Source organism: Felis catus, chromosome D1, assembly GCF_018350175.1.
Source record: "Felis catus isolate Fca126 chromosome D1, F.catus_Fca126_mat1.0, whole genome shotgun sequence".
NCBI classification, from domain to species: Eukaryota; Metazoa; Chordata; class Mammalia; order Carnivora; family Felidae; genus Felis; species Felis catus.
Genome location: NC_058377.1, coordinates 65,778,853 through 65,797,394, shown reverse-complemented (window position 1 = coordinate 65,797,394; position 18,542 = coordinate 65,778,853). Strand labels below are relative to the sequence as shown.

The 18,542-nt window shown below is 43.2% G+C and overlaps 1 protein-coding gene across 5 annotated transcripts in view; it reads left to right on the top strand.

Annotated features, from left to right (window-relative positions):
- The window catches only part of SCUBE2 (signal peptide, CUB domain and EGF like domain containing 2), a 64,486-nt gene that overhangs the window by 7,202 nt on the left and 38,742 nt on the right, over nt 1-18,542 (top strand). For all 5 annotated transcript variants that reach the window (XM_023239544.2, XM_023239546.2, XM_023239545.2 and 2 more), the window contains exons 3-7: nt 1,748-1,873; nt 6,536-6,670; nt 11,870-11,995; nt 14,697-14,813; nt 15,558-15,647. In XM_023239544.2, the coding sequence (XP_023095312.1) occupies nt 1,748-1,873; nt 6,536-6,670; nt 11,870-11,995; nt 14,697-14,813; nt 15,558-15,647 (594 nt within the window). The remainder of the gene's footprint in view (nt 1-1,747; nt 1,874-6,535; nt 6,671-11,869; nt 11,996-14,696; nt 14,814-15,557; nt 15,648-18,542) is intronic.

Here is an 18,542-nt window from a genome sequence, read left to right as displayed (position 1 = left end):
TTGGGCTATTATAAGTAATGTTGCGATGAACATTTACCTGCAAAGTCTTTGTTATGGACATAATTTTTCATTTCTCTTGAATATATACCTAGGAGTGAACTTTCTAGATCACACATGGTAAATTTATGTTTAACCTTTTAAGAAACTGCTATACTGTGTCCAAAGTGGTGCCATCTTACATTGGCATCAGCAGTATATAACGGTTCCCATTTCTCCACATCCTATTGTCTTTTTAAAAAATAACTATTTATTTATTTTTGAAAGAGAGAGAGAGAGAGAGAGTGCAAGTGGAGACAGGCCAGAGAAGGATCTGAAGTGGGCTTGGCACTGACAGCACAGGGCCCGATCCATGTAGGGCTCAAACTCATGAACTGTGAGATCCTGACCTGAGCTGAAGTCAGACGCTTGTTTAACTGACTGAGCCACCCAGCCTCCCCTATTGTCTGTCTTTTTTTTTATCATAACTGTTCCTGTGAGTGTGAAATGGTATCTCACTGCAGTTTTAATTTGAATTCCCCTAATAATTAATGATGTCGGCCGTCTTTTCATATGCTTTTTACCCATTTGTATATCATCTTTGGGTGACATGTCTATTCAAATCTTTGCCCGTTCGAAAATTGGATTGTTTGTCTTCTTTGTTGTAAGAGTCCTTTGTAAGTCCTTTATAACGTATGTGATTTGCAAATATTTTCCACCAATCTGTGGCTTGTCTTTATTTTCATAAGTATAAAAGTTGTAAATTTTGATAAAGTCCAACTTATTAATTTTAAAATTTATGAATTGTGTGTTTGGTGTTGTATCTAAGAAATCTTTACCTAATCCAAGGTCTCAAGATTTTCTCATAAAAGTTTTATGTTTTCTCTTTAAAGTTTTATAGGTTAAGCTCTTATATTTGGGTCTCTGATCCATTTTGAGTTGATTTTTGTGGAGATATGAGGTAAGGGTCCAAATTCATCTTTTGCTGATGGATATTAATTGTCTAAGCACCATTTGTTGAAAAGACTATCATTTCTCCCAACAAATTGGACAAGACGATCATTTGTCCCAACAAATTAGACAAGAGTGCTAAAGCACTCTTATCTAAAATCAAGTGACCATAAGTATAATGGTTTATTTCTGGACTCTATTCTGTTCCATTGATCTGTTTTTCTTTATGCCTGTATCACACTGTCTTGATAACTATAGATTTTTGGTAAGTGAAAGTCCTCCAAATCTGTTCTCCTTCTTCAAAATTGTTTTGATTCTTCTGAGTCTTTTGCGTTTCTATATAAATTGGATAAGCTTGTCAAGTTCTGTCAAAAAACATGCTGGAATTTCATGTGTGTGTGTTTTCATATTCCCTTATTTTTTTTCCCTGATAATAAACTACGGGTACTCTCACATTTTGATTTTTTAACTTAGTAGTATATCCTAGAAATCACCCTAAATCAGTTCATAGAAATCTTTCTCATTCTTTATTTTTTTAATTAATCAATTTTTAACAGCTGCACAGTATTGGATCGAATAAATGTACTGTAGTTCTTCAACTACTCTCTCCTATGTATGGGCATTTTGGTTGTTTCTAGTATTTTGTGATTACAAACAGTACTGCAGTGAATTACCTTGTGCATATTTATTTTCCTGTTGTTGGAGATGTATCTTGAGGATAGAGTCCTAGAAGTGGGATGGCTGGTTGGAAGGTAAATACATTATATCTCCATACTAAAGAGATGCCACCTGTCTGGCTTACTTCTGTTTTATTCCTCAGACATTGATGAATGTGAAAATGAATTCAACGGAGGCTGTGTCCATGACTGTTTGAATATTCCAGGCAATTATCGCTGTACTTGTTTTGATGGCTTCATGTTGGCTCATGATGGTCATAATTGTCTTGGTAAGGAAAACAGTTGGAAATCGCAATTCTACTCTACCTACCCTCCGGCACCCCACCCTTTTCTTTCCTTTGATGAAAACATACTCATTAAAACAAAAAGGTGATCAGAGACTTGTGTTTTCTGGCCCCCTCAAAATCATAGTCCCTGAGAGAAAACCAGGTAAAGTGCTTTGGTTTATATGTGATCATTCATAATGTAAATTCTCCATTAGTCTAAGGAGATGGACAACATCATTGTTACTATGTATTGACTTTTTAGCATTGACTTGTCACCTTTAAGATCTTTGATTTAATGCTGTAAGTATCTCTATTCTAGAATTAGGTAAAACTACTTATTCTTTTTTTTTTTTAATTTTTTTTTCCACGTTTTTATTTATTTTTGGGACAGAGAGAGACAGAGCATGAACGGGGGAGGGGCAGAGAGAGAGGGAGACACAGAATCCGAAACAGGCTCCAGGCTCCGAGCCATCAGCCCAGAGCCTGAGGCGGGGCTCGAACTCACGGACCGCGAGATCATGACCTGGCTGAAGTCGGACGCTTAACCGACTGCGCCACCCAGGCGCCCCAAAACTACTTATTCTGAAAATTCCAAATATGTGATTGGATTTCAGCCAGGTAACCCCACCTCCTTTTTTCTTGAAAGGCAAAGGGGTTCAAACAGAAACCTTCCATTAACATCATCCTATTATCCCACAAAACAGAAACATCTGTCGGAGTTTTAGTTCCTGAGTTACGGACTGCAAAGAGCATTGTTTACATTGGTTGCTTATGCCAGGAATAAACAGAATTCAGAAATAGCAAGCAACTGGATGGGGCTGGGTGTGGAATAGTCTTAGAGGATGCAGCACACTTGGCAGAAAGGTATTCCTGGTCTGTTTGCATTTTAAGGCTGGTGTTATCAGTTGTGCAGGAGGACATCATGGGACACAGATGGCATCAGGGTCCTTTGATGCTGATGACCTTTTATGCGGTTAACCTGCTGATATCTGCTTGGCTGACCAAGGAGTAACTTGAACCAGGTCCTGACACAGAATGGACAGCTACTGAGATGCTCCCTTATAGTACAGGGGGAATGGCCACTTGATTAAATGCTTTGAGATCAGCATAGATAAGTACAGACAGAACTTGTTTTTTGAGTGGTAGAGAAGGAAAGTCTTTCCAAAGTCTTTTGATTCTGGGAATCAATCCTTGTATGATGTTTATCCCGCTTCACTGTCACCTGGAACCCCATCCTGAAATAGATTCTGTCCCTTCCTATTTGTGCTGTGTGAGAGGTCAGTCTTTGGGTCAGACCACTTGGCCTTCCAAGCCTGTAGCTGTCAGGAAGATTTGATTGAGGGCTGGGGGCTCACTAACCCCTTTGCAGACTGTCTAGGGCAGCCAGGCCTCAAAAAGACACTCGAGAGACCATCATGACAACAATAATCAATTGAGATTAATTAAAAACTGAACAAAATATGAAGTCACTTTCAGTGTGTAATATTTTGGGAAGCATGCAGTATGTTTGGAGGGTTTGGCTTTGTTTTTTTACCATTATCTGGGGTAAATCTCACATGTCCTTTTGGTTTGCCAAAAGTGGCATTTTGGGAATTTATATCTAATGGCAGATCTAGTCATTACAGTTTTGCCAAAACCCCAAGTTGTGCTTGGGGGAATGTGTGAGATTCTTAAGAGCAACAGGCCAAACTATGCAGGGTTTAAGGACCTGGGCCAGCGTTGGGTCAGGTGGTTTTGAGGAAAGGACAGTTCAGAAATCCTCAGCCCAGGAGTCTTTTCCTTGCCTTGTCTGCTAACACAGATATTTCAGCAGCCTCTCTCCATTCCCCCTCTTTGGGGTCTCTTTGTGGACTTGGTAACAAGGATCTTCCTGACAGAAAGATCCTGAGTATCCACTGAGTGTATCCAAAGGGGTAAACGATTCTTTAAAGGAAGCCATGAGAAATAAAGTGATATAGTTAGAAGAGCAGGACCAGCAGATACAGAGATTTCTCTGCCATTTAGACTTGAAAGGGTTGAAGCATTTTGTGACAAGGAAGCTCAGAGCCAGAACTTTTCAGGAGCAGTACTTTCCTGTGTTCTCTGGGATGACCCCTTGCCTCTCCTCAGCCCCTTACCACATACTAGCTACAATATACCAGAATATACACAGTACAAATACTACTTAAATCTGGCACCAAACCCAGACTGCTCCAAGATCCTGAATGCCATTGAGCTTGAAAAACGAAATGTAGCTCTTCCACATAGCTCACCTGCCTGAATTCAGTTTCCATTTTTTGAGTGTCTGGGGGTGCATTGTAGCTACTCAGTGTGGGGGCCGTGGTTCTCAACTCTGGCTGCACGTTAGAATCACTGGAGAAGTTTAAAACAACACCACTGCCTAAGTCTCATCCAAGACTAGTTATATCAGTGTCTCAGGAGGTGGGGTCCAAGCATCTGGGTGCTAACATGCAGCCAGGGTGGAGAACCACTGTTTTGCAGTCTAGAGAAACTTGCCAGGCTAGTGATATACCTCTTTGTGCATGTGAACACACACACTTTTGTATTAATTCAGTCAGAGTGTGTCACTCAATGGCACATTTCTAATTGCTTTGGAGAAAGGAATAGGGGGTTAAATGGAGGGTGGGTGGGTGATGGCTCAGAGGGGAGCACACCTTTATTCAAAACCAATCCAGGATTTGGTGTTCAGGGAAACAGATATCTCCAGCTCACCATGAGTCCTCACCATGGAACACCTTGGCCAGGTGTGTTCCAGAGTAGCTCATCCTTTGGAATGTGCTCCCTTCACCCTTTGGCATAGAGAAGGGCAAGTTTGTTAGGCTTAAGGGGATGGCTCGGGTCCCATCAGTTTAGAAAGGCATCTGCCTGGTAGTGTGGGAGGATGCATGACTGCAAGATCAGAAACTTGAAACCAGATAACAGATATTTAAATGTGAATTTTCTTGTTATGGATGTGCCCAGAAGCTAATGATAGGCACATGGGAAATCAGGCTAGAGAAATAAATTGCTTTTATATCAGCCTTCTCCTTGAGTCTTTGTCATGTCTGAGATTTTTCTGGAAGTTTCCTCTTATTTGGCTCTAGTGATGCTGTGCTCTCCTGCTTTTTTGTTCATGCATTGAACAATTAATGTGCACCTGAAGTTCCAGGGCTATGCTAAATAAAACAAAGGTCTCTGTCCTCAAGGAGTTCACAGTCTAGTGGAGATGGATAGGTAAAAGATTTTAAGGGGTCCAAGGTACAAATTAAAAAAAAAGAAGATTTTGAGAATACACTATGGTAAGTGTATTGGTAGAGCCATGCACAGAGTAATTTATGACACAGTGGAAGGAAATCCCCTAACTCCATCCTGGGGGGCACAGAAAGACAGATAGGGGAAGATTCACCCGCTTTCTGTCTTTCTGATGGCTCCTCTTCTGGGGCTTCTGCTGTCTCACCTACCTCCTGCTGCTGGTATTCTCCCGAATTCTACCTCTGGCTATGTGCTCTCTTCAATCCTTCTGTCCCTTCCCACACTCCTGCCTGGGGCTTTCTTATCTACATCCACCACTTTATAAGGCCACCACAAGTAAATGACTTGCAGAGGTGTCTTTACAACACCAGACTCAGGTTTCCCTCTGCTACTGGACCAAGGCCTGAATGTCAGCATCTCACATATATCACCTCCCTACCGTGGTGGGGGCCAACCACAGCCCCATCCCCATTTCCCTACCCAGCTCTGGCCTTCACCATGTTTCTCGGCCACCCTACCCAATGCCCATGTGGCTTTCCACCCTGCAGGCACCTTGCCCACAGTGCTTCTGGTTTTTCCTTCCTAGGCATCCCCTCATCCAGGCCCCAGGCCCTGTCCCCGACTAGCACCAGCTGAGGCTATTTCAGGTTCACATGTGAAGCCAGGCTTTTGATTCTTCTCCTTCCTTGTGTCCTACCCTTGGCTATCACCTTATTCTTCCTAACTCCAGGATCTGGCCATGCCACCCTTGCTACAGTGGTTCCAACTGCCTCTTAGATTAAGAGACAGGTATTCAAGGTCCTCCACAGAGTGACCCAATCTATTCCCAGCTTTATCTCCTATAACTTCCCTGCATGTACCCATGCTCCAGCCAAACGAATGACTCACCCTTATCTGAACATGCTCCATGCTCCCCAGCGTTTGTGCTATGCTCACACTCTTTCTTTTGTCCAGAATCCCTTCTCCTGATTTAGAACTGAAGACATCCCATCTTCCATCAGCTTTTCCATAAAACCCAACCTGATACCCCACAACCAGGTAGCCTCTTTTTCCCTTGTACCACCTTTTACTGTATCTCACAATTACTTGTACATTTGTCTCTTTCCCTTTGCTGAAGGCCATGCTCCTAGAGCAAAAGAATTTGATCCTACTCATCTGTGTTTTACTGTCCCCTCTAGCACCATACTTTGGAAAGAGAAGGTGTTCAATAAATATTTACGGAATATATTATCTTGTATTCATGTGGAGGGCCTGCTTAAGTGAGCCCCAGAACTTTGTGGCCTTGGGTCCCTGCTAGCGTCAATTCTGACAGTTTCTGTGATGCAGGGGAGGAAGAGGGACCTCATCTCTGCTTAGCAGGTGTCCTGAGATGCTGGGAGGGGTGGGCATTTGAAACAGTCACAAAAGCAAAGGCTAATCCTCCTCTCCCTCCAGATGTGGATGAGTGCCTGGAGAACAATGGTGGCTGCCAGCACACCTGTGTCAACGTCATGGGGAGCTACGAGTGCCGCTGCAAGGAGGGATTTTTCCTGAGTGACAATCAGCATACATGCATTCACCGCTCCGAAGGTGCCTCTGCTCTGCTGTGGGCCTGGGCAGGGGGGGGGGAGGGTGCAGGGGGCAAGGAAACCCCTCACCCTGAGTGAGTTTAGAGGGGAAGTACGGAGTATAGACATTCTGGAGGCTTGTGGATGAATCTAGACCCTGCTACTGGGGGAACCCTGGGCAAGCTATTTTAGCTTCCACTTCCTCACCTGGCAAAATAAGTGGGTTGGGCTGGGTGAGCTCTGAGAGCTCTTTAAACTCTCACATTCCTGATTCTAATCTTTAAATAGAGAACATTTCAAACATGACTAGGTGTCTCAGGAAGAATGTAATGGACAATCTGCCAAGTTTTTCAAAACGGTGCTGCAAACCACAGCCCCAAGCGCGAGCCTGCTCTGAGCTCTGGGTGGGCAGGGAGGGGCTGGAGCCTTTTTATAAGGACTTGCAGACCCAGATCTGGCCTTCCCTGGGTTTCCCATTTTTGAACCCTGAGCCTCTGGCGTTCTAGGACCCCCTCCCTACAAGTGGGCTTTCTATGCTGTGGTTTTCCTGTGTGGCTGCTTATGATTCCTCCATAAATTTGTAGACAACTCTTCTGATGGCCTCCCTTTTGTTCTCTTTGCTTTGGGCCTATACTTTTTTTTAATTCCTCTATTAGTTCAGTGGATTCTTAGGAGGGAGAGGCATTAGGAACACGTGGCCAGTCAGCCACTTTTAACTCAATGACATGTTTTTAATTCTCTGCACTTTCTTAAGCCAAAGAACCACATTTTGGTGGCTGTATTTCTCCTGGGGTTGCCTGAGTCTGTTTTTGAGGGAAATGCTCTAAACATTAGACTATTAACTCCTTTTGGCATGTGGTGCTGCTTGTTCATTCTCATAACTTAAGAATGAGGTGATTTCAAGTTCTTCTACTATTTCATCACACATTTGTAGATTTATTGTTAAATCATGGTTCTTGTGACTTTCCAAGGGTGTCTTTTTGGAGGATGATTTCTGCCTCATTTTCCAAGAATGGTGGCTCCTTCCTTGTACCTGACTTAGGAAGCCTGTTTGGGTAGTAAGAAGAATGGTCATGGGCCAGTGGGTTTGAGGAGTCTTATCATCCTGAGCCTGCTAGTTCTCAGGGCTTGGGCGGGATGGACAAATACTGGTTCTAATCTGGCAGATCTCTTATCTCATGCAGGCATGGCACTTGATAGAGGAACAGTTGGGTTTAAAGCTCCTGGTAGGTGCTCTGGATTTTTCTGTGAGCCCCGCATCTGGGAATAGGCAGGATTAAGACTCCAGCAGTTAAAAGCGATCTGGATCTCTGGGCACCTCCTCTTTGGTTGCTCAGAGCTGCTTCCTAGGAAGTCACTCGGCTTTCCCTACAGGTGGTGGGGAATGGGGTGGGGACCTGTAGGTCATGCCATTGCTTGAACACAGTATGGATCCTACCCAGTCACAAAGCAGTTCGCAGTGATTAAGATTATCTCTTACTCTTGCACTTCCAAAGCAGTAGCTCAGCCCCTTTCTCCCCTCTGGCGAGACCTCCAGACTGATTACAGACACAGGCTCTTCATAACAGAAGTAAATACAAAAGCAGTTCCTTTTTGCAATCTGTGTTTTCTAAATTTTCTACAATTCAGACATTCTTGGATTCCCTGAAGAGTATTTAAAATGAACTTATTTGTCTGGAGCTAAAGCCAAAATCCAAGAATTTGAGTTGTGGTCTAAGTGTGCTCTCTGTGATTTTCCATGGTGTTTCAACCTGATGGCTTGGTGAATTCAGGGCAGTGTAAGCCAACAGATTATAGCAGTCTGTAACTGAGACCCTGTCCATCCTAGGGTTTTAACTCTTCAAATAGATCAGTCTGTAAACAGTGTTCCTTTAGGATTTCCTCCTTGATGTGCGCATTAAACCTTTAGAACCTGTTATTAAAATGGACTTTAAAACCCATTGTTGATACTCCAAAATTGGTTAAAAGAAGGTGACATTACAAGCTAGTATTTTCTAGTGTTGTGGTTACTTTTAATAATTATTTACTAAATGTTCTTCAATTTGGGGGATCATAATAGATGATTCTGAGGGAAAGCTTAAGCTATTGATTTTTTTAAATTATTATTCTTAGAGACCCCAAAGCTCTGATAAAGAGACTGTGTGTTTTCACCCATGTAATGGGGGTAGGCTGGAGAGAGACATACTGCCCCGGCTGGCCTTTGTCCCCATTCATGGGTGCTCAGGCTCTCAAAATGAGCATTCCTCTTTTGTCTGGTCTGAGAATATTTTTCGATGCTTGCACCGCTGCCCTTGCAGAGTAGGGGGAAGGTGTCAGGGTAGTGAGGAAGGGGCTGTGCTCTCAACAGGGCCTGTCTCTGTCTTTTGTAGAACATTTCTTGCTCTGTTCGCAAGGCATATATTAATTCAGTTTCCAGAAATATTCTTCAGGGAGACTCTGAGCTGGGGACCACCTCAATAGGCTATTTCTAATGTTTTTGTGAGCTATTTCCCTCCCGGTAAACTAAACAACCCTAAACATGACGGCCAGCCCAATTTCTGGGGGGAGCCAGAATCTTGGCTGGGCCTCCCAGTTGGGACCGGACCCATCTGCTTCCCCTAGCAGTGGCATTTTTGTGTGTGTGTCAGGGTACTATGAACAGCTTTCGGGGCACATTTTGAAAAGCCCCAGCATTTCCAGAGTCATTTTAACCTCTATTACCTCCTGGTAAGTTTAGGTCTGGCTTGATATGATAGGACATTGGGGGCAACTTTTTGTGTATCCCCATGGCATCTGACACAGTCAATTCTTTCTTTCTTTCTTTCTTTCTTTCTTTCTTTCTTTCTTTCTTTCTTTCTTTCTTTCTTTTTTTAACTTTTTAAAAAGTTTATTTATTTTGAGAAAGAGACAGTGCAAGTTGGGGGGGGGGGAGCAGAGAGAGGGAGAGAGAGAGAGAGAGAAAGAGAGAGAGAGAATCCTAAGCAGACTCCATGCTATTGGCAGAGTCCAATGCGGGGCTTGAACTCATGAATCATGAGATCCTGACCTGAGCTGAAACCAAGAATTGGATGCTTAACTGACTGAGCCACCCAGGTGCCCCAATTCTTTTTTCTTTTCTTTTCTTTTCTTTTCTTTTCTTTTCTTTTCTTTTCTTTTCTTTTCTTTTCTTTTCTTTTCTTTTCTTTTCTTTTCTTTCTTTCTTTCTTTCTTTCTTTCTTTCTTTCTTTCTTTCTTTTACAGTCAATTCTTATGAAATATTTCTTGTGTAAGTGAATTGCTCCTCTGAGGTGGTAAAGGTCACTTTGCAAATGTCTTAGACTTGAAAACAGAGTGAAGAGAAGCAGCAGCTGACCTGTTTGGGGAGCGTACTTTGCAGGTATTCCTGCTGCCTTTTCTTGGGCACTGTTATGTTTAGCCCTGGTATTCCTGGTGCCTGTCATTCCAAATGCTCTGTTGATCCATGAACAAATGTAATTCTTGCTGGGCCTTCCTAGGAGGACAGGGCGCTGCTTCCGGAGACAGCTCTCACCTCCTCTGCTGTCTCAGTATTGGGAGCAAATAACATTTCCAAAAATCACCAGCCAGAACTAAGAGAGAGCTTTGCTCTGATCCAGTACAAGCCCCATTCTGTGTTAACTGACAGCAGCCTTGGCATGGGTGAATGAATCTCAGCAACTTCCAGCAGACTGAGTGCTGGAGTTCAAACAGCTTGTAACTGTCAAATAAAAAACAAAATGGCTTTAAGAGAATATGGGATGTATTAACAGTTACGCTGTCTTTTGGAATAGGAATGACATCTGTTTGTATTAAATCAGCTATTCCAGTTAAGCATAGATCAATGACTCTATGGTGAGAATTAGCGAGAAGTGACTTTTGACTTAATTAGGACCAACTGATTCTAATTAAGTCAAAAGATTTTAGGGGCACAATACAGAACAGTGTAGGATCCTAAAGAAGTTGAATGAAAACTTTTTGTACTCATGTTTAAAACAGTGCTACTTTGGGGTGCCTGGGTGGCTCAGTCGGTTAAGCATCTGACTTCGGCTCAGGTCACGATCTCGCAGTTTGTGAGTTCAAGTCCCGCGTTGGGCTCTGTGCTGATGGCCTGGAGCCTGCTTCAGATTCTGTGTCTCCCCCTGTCTCTTCCCCTCCCATGCTCATGTTCGGTCTCTCTCTGACTCTCAATAATAAATAAGCGTTAAAAACTTTTTTTAAATTTCTACTTCTAGTGTTAGAGAGTGTCTTGTTGGTTGAAAACAAAAAAACCTTCTCTCAAAGACACTTATTGTACAGAGGCAAAGAAGCATCACATGGGCATGTATTTAATATAATAATGCAGTACAAACTGAGCAGAGGTTTTGAGGATACTCTTGGGTGTGATGAGAGTTCCTCCAGAGTTCTGGCAGGTGGCAGGGTCTCAAAGAATTGGTTTGAGAAGAGGCAGGATTCTGGCAAACCACACAGATATACATTATGTTATGACCCCATCATTTAAATGCATATTAAACTAGCCAGGAAAAGAATCTTCTTCCCAGCTCTGTTACCACAAGATTGGACCTAATGAAAATGATAGTATACCTGGAAAGGATTTTACAGCACATGTGTGAGGTCTCTTTCTGTTCTCTCTGTTGTGTTGTTGCTATGCTCTGAACCTGCTGAGGGAGGGCCCAGGGACTAGGTGAGAGTGGTCACAGAAGAGAGGCCCCTGGGCTGGTGTTCACATGCTGATGCCAGAAGATAGTAGTCAGAGTCCCCTCCAAAGTGTGGATTTGGTTGGGGTAGAGAGGGGAGTTGACATTTTCAGAAAATCATCTTCAAGAGTATGTGAACCAGTTGGGAATCTTCGTCTCTGCAGATTTCCTTAGAGAGATTGTCCCCTCTTTGTATCCTTGGTCAGCATGGGTAACAACCTGGCAGAGGTAAGAGTCTAGGTAGCAGTTCCCGGGGTCTGCAGGCTGTGGTTCCACACCCCCCAGAGAGCTCTTGTGCTTTCTTTTCAGTGTATTTGGAAGGCTCCTACCTCTAGGAGACTTCAGACATTGTATCTCTTGGGTGAGATAAACAATTTTTTATGTCTCTGTTAATTGACCTGACTGGATTCGGATGACATGTTTGTTTAAAATGTGGGGCTGATGGAGGCCCAGGCAGGCAGGTCCCCCCTCTCCCCAGCCTTTTGCAGTGCCCCTGGGGCTCAGGGCTGTGCTTACAGCCTGCTCACTGGCTGCATGCTGCTGTTTTGCAGAGGGTCTGAGCTGCATGAATCAGAATCACGGCTGTGGTCACATCTGCAAGGAGGCCCCGAAGGGCAGTGTCGCCTGCGAGTGCAGGCCAGGTTTTGAGCTGGCCAAGAATCAGAGAGACTGCATCCGTAAGTACAGACTGGCACACGCCTGTGCTGGGAACCATCCTACTCCACAGGTTGTCTTCTGCAGCCCAGGATCAGAAATGCCACTTCATGGTGGAGCAATCACATCAGGAAAGGCAGCCATCTTAAGATACTGACCTTCACTGAGGACTAAGTTTGCTGCGCAAGGGTAGTCTCTGATAGGGAAAGGAAATGATACTTTTTAAGGGAACCAATCAGAAGGAAATAAAATTTGGGAGTGAGGACTGTGAATGTTGGGGGCCAGTCTCCCTGTTCCCACAGAATGAAACCAAATGTTGTCATCTGGCAATCACAGCTCTTTGCTACCTGGTCCTGCTTCTTGTACAAGCCACATCCACCTCCTTTTCCCAAACACCGACCTATTTGCCTGCTGGAGAACAGCCCATGTTCTTGCATGCCTCCAAGCCTTCTCCAAGCCCTCCTCCTCACCTGGCTTGGTGAATTCTCACTCAATTTTTAATATTCTGCCTAACGCCTAATAATGATAAGGATAATAGCTACTTTTGGGGAACATTTACTGTGTGCAAAGTCTTGTCCAAAGATGTACCAATTCCATTGAATTCTTAATATCACCACCCTATGAGCTAAGTATTATTATCCTCATTTTTAGTTGAGAAAATTATGGAGAAGGTAAAGCAACAAGGTCACACAGAGAGCACATGGCCAATTAGGATTCGGGTGTCGATCTAGCTCGAAGGCTCTTTAGCACTTTGCTAGACTTCCCCAGAAGCCCTGACAGACCTGGCAGCCATTTTGTATTTTGGCTCCCACAGCACTGTTGATTCCTCAATTATAGCACACGACACCAGGCTTGAATTGTGTATTTATGTGTCTGTCTCCCCAGCTGTGAGCCCCCACAGTCAGGGACCTTGTCTTATTTTTGCTTCTTAGTCTTCCCCTGGTGCCTACCACAGGATGTGCTCACTACACATTTATTTATGAATGGATGGATCAATGGTGTACCCAGTCTGGACACAGCTGCCATACAACGATGAAACACAATAATGAAACTCCAACTGGTAATAGGGAACAACCTGCCATTAAAGGTGTTCCTAAACCACTATCTATGCCAGAGGAGATGGATGGTTTTCCTTTAGCAACTCTTCCCAAAGCCATGGACTTTCTATAATTCCCCTGCAGTTTGCGGAGGATGGTTGTTTACAGTGAGTTGACCTGAGTGGTTAAGAGATGAGGAGGTAGTTTCTCTGGTGAGAGACTTTTCTCCATTGTCTCTATCACAAAGCAGAGTGCAGCTCTTAAACCTGCCAAACCAGGGCTGGTGCCACCACCAGAAATAGATTCTGACAGACTCTTAGGACTCCTAAAAGTGAGGCTGTCCCTGCGAGCTTCTAGTGGGCTGAACCAAGTGGCTCCACTAGGTGCCTTCACAAGGAGGACCCATGTCTCTAGAGGAGACTCACCTGTGGAGTGAGACTCTTTGGCAGTTCAGTTTTTCAGGGGCTAGTAGAATACCTGGAATTTAAATTTTAAAATATTCTTGAGATGTCACTTCCTCAAAAATTATTATAATTACACTTGAGGAAAGAACAAAGAGAAAAACAGACGAATTCCACCACATAACCAGCTGTTTCACTGTTTTTGTTTGTTTGTTTTTTGCTCTTCCCTCATGTCCCTTCACTTTTTCCATATTCCCATTTAGTTGTTCTCAGACATACTCAATTTTTACACCACTGTGACCACAGAACAGTTTCTTTCTCACGTCACAAATATGTATTTCGTTCTTTCACATTGGAAACATTACAAATGCTTATGTAAGAATTTCAACAGCCCTAAGTGTGTAAAGAAAATCTATAACCTTCCCTTTCCCATTTCTCTTGCCAGAGGTAACCACGGTTCAGTTTGATGATAGATCATTTTGAGTTGGCTTTTTTTTTTTTCGCTTATCATCAGTGAGTTCATACACAGTCTTTGTAATCGTTGGTTAATGTTGCATTAAATGTGTGCAGTCATCATTTCCTCTACATTCCCTCCCTTCTAAGTAATCTAGATAGAATCTGATGAGAGAAATTCTAACGTATTTGTACAAATAAGTATTATCTGTTTCTTCCAGAGTAAAGTGCTAGAACATTTTCTAAAGCCCCAGCATAGCTGTATTAATATGTAAACTTCTCCTGATAGAACAAAGCAGTAGTCTAGAATCTTTTGGCATAATTCCCCTGAAATAGTGATAATCTCTCTTACCTTCCTGTTGCCATTTTCCTGTATAACTGCTCAAATCTGTCATTCAGCATTTCTTTTTTTTAAATGTTTTTTTTTAAGTTTATTTATTTATTTTGAGAGAGAGAAAGAGAGAGCAGGGGAGGGGCAGAGAGAAAGGGAAAGAGAGAGAATCTCCAGTGGGCTCTGCACTGACAATGCAGACCCCGATGTGGGTCTCGAACTCACGAACTATGAGATTGTGACCTGAGCTGAAATCAAGAGTCAAGATGCTTAACCTACTGAGCCACCCAGGTGCCCCAGCATTTCTTGAATTCATACTGTGACTATCTGTTTACATAGACAGCGTCTGGCTCTGAGTCAGGGTTACTTCTTTTAAGTGCTGTGCCTAGCACACAGTAGGTGTTCAAAACTTGCTGAATGACAAGCAGAGATCTTCTGAAGCAAACCCATCCCTGGTTGTGGAAAAGTCAGTGCTCAGTGTGTTGCTTGGGTTTCCTCTTAGTGACCTGTAACCATGGGAATGGTGGGTGCCAGCACTCCTGCGAGGACACCACCGAAGGCCCGGAGTGCAGCTGCCACCCAGGGTACAAGATGCACACAGACGGAAGGAGCTGCCTCGGTGAGTGACCCCTACACTTGGTGAGGGTCTGCCCCAGCCTGCCCACCCCTAACCCCAAAACCGAACCTAACTGTTAATGGTGTTTAGCACCAGATTCAGGGTATTTCCAGAGCATTTGCCTCCAGGTGGGTTCCGTGATGCTTTACATGTGGTGGTGGGAGTAGTCTAGTCCTGGGAGGGTGTCCCCTCTCTCCCTGTGCCACCATGGAAAGCCCTTTCTCTTCTCCTAGACTAGGGGGGCTCCTGAAGATGGTACTCTGGAGACTGGGACAATACATCCTAAAGGTCCAGGGCGACATGAAGTTAAAGCTAGCCATTTGTGATGACACAGTGGCCCTTATGGTCAGCAGAAGCCCATGTTGCCTATTTCTGTCAGGATGCTATCCTGTACTTCATGGTCCGTCCTTTGCTAGATCCATTTTAGAGGTTCCCAGGCCCCAGGTTCTTTTTGTCCTGGACCGAGGGTACTGGAGTGAATCTGAAGCTTACATTCCCTAGTGTCTCTTTGGTCACTGCAATATGCTTCAAAAATCTTTTCCATATTTAATGTTTACTAAGGCTCTGCGACCATTCAACATACTGTGTTTCCCGCAGAGCCTCTTTACAACACGTTTTTATTGAGGGAACAGAGTGGCACATCTTACATTGTTCTCATGTCTGGGGTTTCGGCAGAAGGGGTTGTGCAGGGGATGAATAATCTGATTCATTCAGTCTGAGAACTGTGCTGTTTTGCGTCTCTTATAGAGCAAGAGGACGCTGCCCTGGAGGTGACAGAGAGCAATGCCACATCAGTGGTGGACAGTGATAAACGGGTGAAACGGCGGCTGCTCATGGGTAGGCACTGCCCCCTCTTCCTTGGCCACTGTCCTGTCCCTTTCCCTCCTTAACTTATTACATCAGGCCTGAACCTGGGCCTAACGTATTACATCAGGGCCCCTACACCCTCAGACCAGCTGGACCTGGGTCAGCAGCTCCTGTCAAGCCACATTGTGTCTGTTCTTCACCCACTGCCGTTACTTAGTCACCATCCAAGGACTCTAGAATTGTGGGAAGGGCACCGGCCCAGCAATCAGAACAAGCAAGTTAGCCTCCTAGCGCTGCCCCCAACTGGCTGTGCGACTCGGTCTCCTGGTCTTTCTCTGAAACGGATATAATAAAACCTACCTCTTAGGGTTATCAGGAAGCTCAGTTATGATAATAATATGCAAAAGTGGCCATAGTCCAATGCCTGGCACTTAGTGGGTGGTCAGTGAATGTCAGTTCCTGTCCTTCTGAGTAACTAACTGACCAGGGAGGCACTTTGGGCAGGCAGCCCCTAGCTTAGCATGGTGATTTGTCTGGGTTTTTGTCAGCCGAGCCGTCTTCTCTCTGACTTCAGCCCATGTTAATGGCAAAAGAGATGAATGGAGAAGAATGGCACTTGGCTGTGGGATATAAGAAGGTCTGCCAGCAGATCTGCCAGCGGAGCTGGAGACGGGAACAGAAGTAGAGGCAGTGGCTGTGTGGGTGGCAATCAGATCCTCTGGCACATTATTATTCTGGAGAAAGCTTGGCTTGGCCTAAACAAAACCAATTTTGATAGCTTCTATATTTAACAGGTAATATATTGAGCAGACATTGGCCACCAGGCAGGTGACATTTCTGAGCTCTTTTCTACCCTATTAAAATTATTTTTAATTGCGTCAAATTAAAATACTGCATACGAGTAGTATAAAAAACCTTAAAAACTTTAATCAGTGCTATTAGGCATGTAATGAAATACATCATTTCCTTGCCTCAAAACTTCCCTTTCCCTCATCCCATTTGACAAAGGCAACAATTTTCATTTCTCCTAGTTGTTTCTTCTTCTAACTTGCCCTCCACCATATTTCTGAAAAGTATATATAGTTATTTCTCTTTTTCTCATGTATATTGTGACATTATACACTTGTTTCTTGATGTGTCAGTTTTAGATATTTACTTTGACTTCCTATTCCAGGACACAACAAGTTTTAGCTCTCTTCTGCCCTCTCCCCTAATGCATACACTCCCTCTCCCATACCCTTAATGTGGTTTTATCACTATTTAAATCAATATTATGTATTTACATCATTGTGATTATGAATATCTAAATATGATTCACCTGAACCACATAATGTGCTATGATTATTATTTTCTCTGCTTAGTTTTCTAAGTACCTCTTAGCAGTTCTTTTGCAAATTTCAGGCAGAGTTCTAAAACCCTTTCAATGTGTTCAAATACAACAATTGTCTTATCAATTCCATTTTCTTCTTTTTATTTTATTTTATTTTTTTTTTCAGTATATGAAATGTATTGTCAAATTGGTTTCCATACAACACCTCCATTTCCTTCTTAAAAAGTATCTTCCGGGGCGCCTGAGTGGCTCAACCAGTTAAGCTTCTGACTCTTGATTTCAGCTCAGGTCCTGATCTCTCGGTTTGTGAGATCGAGCCCCACGTTGGGCTCTGTGCTGATGGAGTGGAGCCTGCTTGGGATTCTCTCTCTCCCTCTGTCTCTGCCCCTTCCCCGCTCAAAATAAATAAATAAACATTAAAAAAATGTTTTTAAAGTGTCTTATGAGGCTTCGCTGCCGTGGAGGGGCCTGATTCTTCAGGCTGGCTGTACACTTCTCCTCTGGGCCTTCCCATTAGCACCAGCCTGGGAATGCCCTTCACCATGCTCCTGTGTCAGTAGACCTCATGTCTTCTCTTTTGTTAGTTTACACGGGTAGGTATAGGTTTTTAAAAGCCTTCCACGCCTGAGAATGCCTTTCTACTCTCCTTTTATTGAGAATTTAGCTCAGTATAGAATTCCAAGTTGTGAGTAGTGAGTGCTCTATTTTTTTCAGGCATTCAGTGTTGTTTTAAGAAATCTAAAGTCATTTTTATTTTTGATCCTTTGAATGGAATCTATGAAAGCTTCTGTCTGGATGTTTTCAGGGTCTTATCCTTGTCCCTGTTGATGTGAAATTTCACAATAATGACCCTCACTATGGGACTTTTCCCACCTGTTATGCTGAAGGCCACTCAGTTGGCCTTTTCATTATGGATATTTGAGTCCTTTAGTTCTGAGACAGTTCCTTATATTTTTTCTTTGATAATTTTCTTCACTCCATATTCTCTGTTCTTTCTCTCTGGAACTTGTGTTAGTTGGCTGTTTAACTCCTCTAATTTTCTTCTCTTTCTTAAATTTTTGTTCTATTTCTAGGAGATTTTCCATTTTTTTCTTCTAATCCTCTTAAGGATTTCTTTTTAAATTTCTGTTTTCATACTGTAATTTTTCAAGAATTTTACTTTGGTCTTTTGTTGTAGGTACATATTCATGTTTCGTGAATGCTTTTCTTATCTCTCTGAGGAAATTAATTACAAGATTTTCAAAACTTTTATTTTTTTTTCCCTTGTATTAGCTTTGTTCCTTCCAAGTTCCCTCTTCTTTGTTTGTTTGATTTGGTGCATTTGTTTCATATTAAAGGCCTTCTTGAACTGTCTGGTGATTCTAGGTTGAGTTTTCATATTTAATAGTGAAATACTAAAAAGCCAATTGGATATTCTATCAGTTGGTAGGCTTTATACTTGGATGACTAGGCAGTGATTTAGCCATTTCATCTGGAGATCTTCAAATGCTAATATCTATATGTCTTTTCACTTGGGCAGGCCAGTTCAGTCTCCTGCCAAGTAGACATAGTCTTGCCTGTCAGTGTTCCCAGAGCTGGGATGATGGTGGTGGTGG